Here is a 7,688-nt window from a genome sequence, read left to right as displayed (position 1 = left end):
ATCATTAAGAACAGTAGGATTTGTTACATACAGCTTCTTTAACTTTGAATCTTAAATATCTAATAATTATTACGCACATTATAAAGACTATGAAAAAGGATTCATGTATGATATTCTGTATTATTCATAAATATAAATAATAATTTAAAACACTCGTATTTAATTTAATTCAAACACATAATGAATCCGTTTGTCGAAAAAAATCGACAAACTATGACTATAATCACTCACCATTTCCCAAACTGTTTATAAATAAACCATTACTGCGCCCTAAAACACATTGTGAACCGCGCTAACCGGATGTACTTCTCTACTTTGACTTCCGGAACGAACGTAGTCACCTCCTTTGCTTTTCCGTATCTCTTCCGCAAGCAGCTCGACCATAACAGCAGTCATGACCGCGTCTATTGTCGTCCAGAGGGTCGCTGCCCTGGCGGGGGCTTCTGCCGTGGCCGCTGGGGCTTATGGAGCTCACGGTAATACTTAATAGCAATTTATTATATTTTATAAAACTCATTCGGAGAGACCCGTGCGACAACTTCCTCATCCGTCTTTTTGTCGGTAAACGTTATGCAACGCCAAGGTTAGGCTGGCCACTGGTTAGAAAAGCGCTGTATAAATGCAGTCCAACTACCATAACTGCCTCTACTCCCACTTTAGGTTTCAAAAACAAAGACCCCGAAGATTACCAGAGAAATGTACGTGCAAGTGATTGGATTAAATTGCATTTTATTCCGTCAGAAATACTTTTGATTGACGGATTAATTGTAATATTTTCAAACTAATTCCCTAAGGATAGATCAATCAAGGAGTTAATTGAATGTCTAAAACAAACATATTAGTCCACAAAGCCTTGTAAATTTGATCATCCATTGCGTCTTACAAAAATCCAAGATTGATTTGATAAGACGCATGTTCTATGCTACATTACATTTCTGTTTTATATTTACTGGACATTTCAATAAGTAAATCATGAAAATGCATCTCTTGGTCTGTCTATGTCTCTCAATCCCTTCCCTCCCCCCCAGCTGTATGAAACGGCCAACAAGTACCACTTCTACCACAGTCTCGCTCTGCTGGGAGCTTCTCGCTGTGGAAAGCCCGCCTTGGTGAGTGCATTAGTGGGTCTGATACCTCGATAGCCTGGGGCATTGCTCTCTCCAGGGTCCCTTTCACATCTTTACCCTGGCAGTGTAGCCTTCTCACCCCGCCTCTCACTTGTGTATGTATTAGAATCCATACCATTACCAATGCTATTACAGCATAACAGCTGCCATCGCTAGCTGTATGAGTGTACATGGACTGTACATTTGAGCAAGGCGTCAAAGATCACGCTCTCCGGAGACCAGGAATATAAGTGGCTATTTGTTACGTGTTTATGGTGGATAATTTGCTAAATATTCAGGGAGCACCAACAATAGATTTCAGTGATTGACAGGGCCAGGATATTGTAGAGGCTAGGGTGTTGGATTCCTAGATGAAAAGTACTGAATTTAATCTCCACAGTCTACTTGTCTGTGTTCCTGAGAAAGTTGTCAAACTCCTTCCTGCTCGTTAGTGACATCAAGATAAAATAGTAAATATTAGGGGTGGAACTGTTATAATGTTCCACCCCTGCATAATTCACAGTTCGGTTCATAACACAATTCGGGCTCACACTTTTCGGTAGGGTACAGTGCATTTTTGGTAAAGCAGAATATTTTCATTTATATATATGTGTGTTTGTGTGCATAAATATGTGAGGGTTGAACCGGTATTATTGCTCTGTGGAGGAATTTGATAAATTAATTGAATCCGTGTTTCTTCGGATTCACTCTTGGTGCAGGGTTGCTGTAAAAACGTTGATTTCCTTTAATGCATGCTTATTTAAAAAAGAGCAAAGAAGACTTTTAACCACAATGTCAAACAATGTTGTTCATGCTACTTTTTAAAAACCACTCCAGCTTTACAAGGAACCCCTTCTTCTTGAACCTACTTGTTCATTCTGAATGATGTATTGGATAAATAGGGAATCACAAGAACTAAAATAGATAAATAGCATCCATGTCCCTGCCACCTCTTGACCAATATGTAGCTCAATAAATAAACCACCTAAACAGCTCTACGGAGTATTGCCGGATAGTGAGTACCTGGTTAGTTGTGTTAGTTAGTGTTGGTCTCTTAAATGTTCTGAGTTAGATCCCCAATGTCTGTGGCGTCCCTTTAAGCATCCATGAGCAAATCACCTAACCCCAAACCTGCTCCTGAATGACATACCTGAACACACTGTTGGAAGAAATCACCTGCTAAAATCCCATTAACCCTAACCCTAACCCAAAGACATTATCATTGATTTGGCCTTTATGTTGCGTTAAACCAAAGCAATCCTGCTAAATGACGGTTGGTTTCTTTCCAGGCGGGGGCCCTCCTGGCGGCGGGCATTGGCCTGTTCTGCGGGCCCCTGTATCACCAGGCTCTGACGGAGAGCTCCGAACTGCGAAAGGCAGCCCCGTTCGGGGGGATGGCGCTCATCGCCGGGTGGCTGGCCTTGGTCTTCTGAAGCCTGTCAGGTCACCTCTGGGCGGGATGCAATGTCACGTTAAAACTGTCAAAAAGTTGAGCTTTTGAAAATGTAATGTCAGATAAGAAGCACAGGGGGGTGGGGTGGAACCGCCGCCCCTCCCCTACGTGTCGCCGCGAGATAAGGCTGTTTGGAGGGATTACCTTTATTTAAAATGTCCAAACCATCGCTGGATTTCTGCCCGACTTGCCGGGTTCACAACCTTGTCTCAGCCCATCGGAAGTGGACGGGGTGAATGTATGTGTGTATTTTGTTACAAAATTAAATAAAGTTAGATTAAATCAATAAACCCATGTGTCGTGATGGACTTCTACTGACCCTTATTTGGTTTCATGGGCTGTGAACTCTACTCCTCGACTCTGTACACTATAACTATACTCCTAGAGTATTGTTACTCTGCTGTGCCCACTCAACAGATGCATAAAATTGTTTTACTTGAATTTTATAAATAAACACAGACGAGCATAATTTATATTCAATATAATTCAAATTCTGCTAAGGCTTAGCTATTTATATTAATCAAGAGTTTGACTATTCCTTCACCGAGACGATTCTGTCTGGGGTGTAAAGACAGTTGTTCCCCTTTGTCTTTGTGACCTACATCATTTGATGCTCCGAGTGGCGAAACACAAAAGGAGTCAATTACTGGTGGCCTTACTATAGCTATGTACCATGTTGGCTCTCTTGACAACTGAAGATCAGACGTGGGCCTGATCCCCTATCGTTTGATGCTCTTTGGTCATATTTTTTAAATGGCAATTTCCAAAGGAAGCTTGGTTTTTATGGCTGTGGCTCTTAAGATAAAAACGTCCCTATGTGTTTTGGGCTTGGCATTCGTGTGGACACCTGATACGCAAATTATGCAGTAATCGCCCCCAAACCAGCTGGGCGACGTTAGGGTTCTGTCATATTTGTTTTTTTGATTTGATTTGTATTATTTTTGTAGCTTTAAATAAATACAGCACCTTGGTAGATTGAATTATTAACTGTGCATTCAAAAGTATTTTCTGCTCAATCTAAAAGGTTTAACAACTGCTTTCTCCTCCTCGACTGTATTTGTAACATTGCGCAGGTTTGTTGCGCGTGCTCTGCCTCGTCTTCTTCTTTTGTTGGTGGTGAACCAGCGCCACACAGTGGCCTTTAATGTGTACTACAGCGTTTCTACAGCTCGATGCGTTTTCGCAATGAGTCCGACTTAACGGAGATATTCCTGAAACGCAGCCAAGGAAAACGGAGGGGAAAAGATTGTTTTTCGCCCTTGTGGACGGGAACTTAGTCTGTAGAAAGAAAGCGATAATCTCCCCCATTTTAAACAAGGTGCCATAGACCTGATCGCTACACATGAAGTGGTGGGAGAACCAGGCGATGCGTCGAAAACACACTTTCGAGGCCTAATTGGCATCCTTTTATAGAGGTGTGAGAAATGGCGTGTGGCGTTTGGCAAAAGACTCCTGACTCTGCGTCACAGGTTAACCAGTGGTGACGTGGACATGTTGTGCATTCAACGTCACTGACACAAGCACTGAGCGAATTCCCACTTATGGAATGGAGCGTTTAAATGAAGCCACGGTTTCACCCCGCAGTCTTTATTCTCGTCCTATTTTCTCCACTTGTCTGGGGGAGACTTTAATGCAGAGTCGTTCTCGGCTGCTCTTGTTTATGTATATCCAACTGTCCTTGGCTCATCAAATGATGTGGTTGTGTTGTGTGTTGGTTCCATCATGTGTGAAAGGAAAAAAGCGAGAGTGTCATATGTTCTGTTTGAAATACTTCCACATAATTCTTAAGAGAGAAAAAACAAACACTAGTACTATTGATCGAAAGAGAGGAAGATGCTGCTTTGCAAACACACGGGCCGTGAAGTAGGTTTACGTTCTAAATGAACTCCACAGACAAAAGTGTCTTCCGCTGTCGTGGGCGTCTGTGAAGGAGGGAAAGAAACGCGTATATAAACCAAGGGCAGATATTGTTAATTGTACCTCGGGGGAACTCTTCTCTTAACTTCACAAGCTTCTGCGCTCTTTTATTTCTCTATTCATGAATACATTATTTAGGCAAACACCTCCCTCTTGGCTCCTTCCGAAATCAGGCAGACGGAATATAATTACATCGGCAGCCAGTCGTGGAGCCGCTCGGTTAGATTGGTATCTGGGCTCAAATTGAACTTGTGAAGAACTGGTAGCCCGAGAGCCATCAGTCATTCACCGACCAGAGATACAGAGGGGCTAACTGGGAGGAGGAGGATGATGGCTGCTAGCTAGCTACTGGGAAAAACAGGCTGTAACAGGTTTCTTCTTCACACTTCAAATAAGATAAGTTGTACTTCCCACAAGAGAAACTCGGAAATAGTACTTCATAAGACTTCAGCCATATTTATAGATATTTAATCAAACACTGTTGAAGCTCAAGCATTTCATTTCCATTATTGTTTCTGCCTGCTGCTCATTATGAAATGTGCATATTACAATAAACATGAAACTTGAATTGGCTGTCTTACGATATTGTGGGGAATATAAAACCCATTGCCTGATGCCTATTCACGAGCCGCCCATCAACCTAGACTTAGTCCTCGCTTACCGAGACGGATCCAGAACGCACACGAGAGCGGAGAAAAGTATTAATCACAGACACAAACATTGTGTTGACGCGATGCTATTAAAAGACAAACCACACACACACACACGCTCACACAAATACACAAGAAGAGACGCAAAATCGCTCCCTTCTTTCCCAGGCATCCGTCACGTTCTGGCAGCTCACACAACGGCCGTAATTGCCATTTGGAGTGTTGCCACAGCCCACTTCCCCTACTGTTGACCTTTCAAGCTACTTAAAGGATGGTTACCGCTAACACACACACACACACACACTCTAGATTACTCCCTCACTTCAGCAGAGACTGAAGCCTCACAATAGACGCATGGTGGATGACAGAGCGATGTGTCTCTGATCATTTAGTCCCCCATCTGGGCCCCTGTTGAGAATTTTCATGCGTCAACGAAGCATGGAGGTAAGTAAAAAAAAAAATTGGCAAGCCGGGTGGGTTTGTCGTGCAACATCGCCATGGTGATAACAAGAGCTCTCCTCCCCCAGCTGTGGAGACACCACGATGTGTGATCACACCCACTGTTCCTGCTATCTCGTGGACATGGGGGTGGTCACCCAGTAGCCCCTTTTTGGCTGGGAACACTAGCAGCTGCATCATCCTACCCCCGATCATACATTAATGTATGGATTTATAAGGTTTTGATCATATTTAGTCTATGAAGGATCTTTGTTTAACTTCTATTTTCCAGTGTGGAGAGAAACAACATTTTTTATTTCCCTCTATATTTTGTGATTTCAAAATGTATTTTTCTTTTGGAAGGATCTTTTTAATTTCTGCCAAGGATGGGTTACCCGAGTTGATTTTGGAAGAAATCCTTCACAAATATCCCCAATGAAAGCATCCAATGGCAAATGTTCTACACAACAAACCTGTAGAATGGTATTTTATATTTCCTGTACTGTCTTTCCTGTCACAAGAAAATAAGCAAAACACAAGCATCAACATGCTCTGTCGTCTATAGCACAATAAATAGTAGGAGGTATAGGAAAAGGACCCAATTTAAATATGTATTTAACCATTTTTATTTGACACATTTTATTTTGGCACATTTGTAGACACAAGTTCAGGCAAAATTAACTTCAACCCCTACATATGAGCATTACCTCGCTGACGCATTCACAGTCCCCTGGTGAAACACCGGTTATTACATTCTCTTTTTCTTGTTTGTGATTGGATCAAATTCGTACCCTGTGACAAGTGACATCACTTTGCACCGATTTGAACCAATCAGCAATTGCACGATATATGGGTTCCCTTCTGTCCTGATGGTTTGATCCAGGCACTAGGTTTTGATTGAAGCCGCCAGGCCGAGGGAAATATCCAAGCGCCGGCATACTAGTCCAGGTTCCTGAAAACTTGCAAACTAGGACTCAATTTTATTCCTGCACCTACATGGGGCCTGGGACCACACAGTGTGTTTAATCATGTCCCCCAGCTGCTCATGAATAAAAAGGGGGATAAGAAATGGGGAATGAGTTTAAATTGTGAGATTTCCTTCGCTTTGTAATTCTTTTTACTGAACCATTGTAATAACTTTGGAAGTCCTTTTCGAGGATGCAGTCACCTCTCATTTGGCTGAGCAGGTGCCCAATACACCACTTAGGAGCAACGTATGGTCTTCGGTGCCTGCTCGTCATTTTAAAAGCTTAGAGTTACCACATACGGATAAATCAGAATATGTTTGTCACTATACAGAAGGCTGCTTTACTATAATAATATATATGTAGAACATTTAAGTGGGGACATACTATATTATACTAAATTAATCAAATGGCTTTAGGTCATAAAGTTATGTGAATGTAAAATACTATATTTATTTATAGCTACTCTGTATAGTAACATTGTTATGTTGAAACCAAAAAAAAAACACCTAAAAACCGAAAACATATGCTTTTGTATCACCCTATCAAAGCAATCAAAATGGGGTCTATTTTGGATTTTTTTACAGGATCTACCTATCTTCCTTACTTCATTGTGTTTTCAGAATCTAGATTCCATTTCCATTTGTTTGGGGATATAAAGCCCATCACATATAAAAAGGGCACCTGCAAAAGCCAACAAATGAAGGAGTGTTAGGCCTTCCTGTATTTAGGAGTTATTATTAGGCAGCCAATGCTAGGGCCTTGACTTCCAGATGAGACGTCATTTAACAATCCTCCCTTGTGGCTAAACATTGAAACCGCATCAGCAAATGGTTCCTCCCTTTGCACTTAGCTTTTTTCTAGGATGGAATCCCCTAATAAATGAATTGGTAATAATTGTATTTGAAGAAACTCAATTAGGATTCTGAATCAGATAAGAAGATTTAGCAAACGGCCAAGTGTTTCTATACACACCCATATGTCATCACCATTACTTTTTGCCATCTCAGATAGATGTAGTGAGAGAGGGGACTTGTGACCCTTGGAGATTTATACACAGACAAACAGTTTGCTTCATTTAATCAGCTGAACCAGCAACCAAATTGATCATCCCTTATTCTCACTTCTTCCGTTATCTTCAACTGAGGCACTTTGTCAA

The 7,688-nt window shown here is 41.6% G+C and overlaps 1 protein-coding gene across 1 annotated transcript; it reads left to right on the top strand.

Moving 5' to 3' along the window:
- The first annotated feature begins 339 nt into the window (after positions 1-339).
- tmem256 (transmembrane protein 256) lies at positions 340-2,849 on the top strand. Its single transcript, XM_056576051.1, has 4 exons — positions 340-476; positions 661-698; positions 1,029-1,109; positions 2,396-2,849. The coding sequence occupies exons 1-4, from the start codon at positions 395-397 to the stop codon at positions 2,537-2,539; spliced, it is 345 nt and encodes a 114-aa protein (XP_056432026.1). The 5' UTR covers positions 340-394; the 3' UTR covers positions 2,540-2,849.
- The last annotated feature ends 4,839 nt before the right edge of the window (positions 2,850-7,688 follow it).

This window comes from Gadus chalcogrammus, chromosome 17 (genome assembly GCF_026213295.1).
Source record: "Gadus chalcogrammus isolate NIFS_2021 chromosome 17, NIFS_Gcha_1.0, whole genome shotgun sequence".
NCBI classification, from domain to species: Eukaryota; Metazoa; Chordata; class Actinopteri; order Gadiformes; family Gadidae; genus Gadus; species Gadus chalcogrammus.
This window is presented reverse-complemented; position numbering and strand designations above follow the sequence as displayed.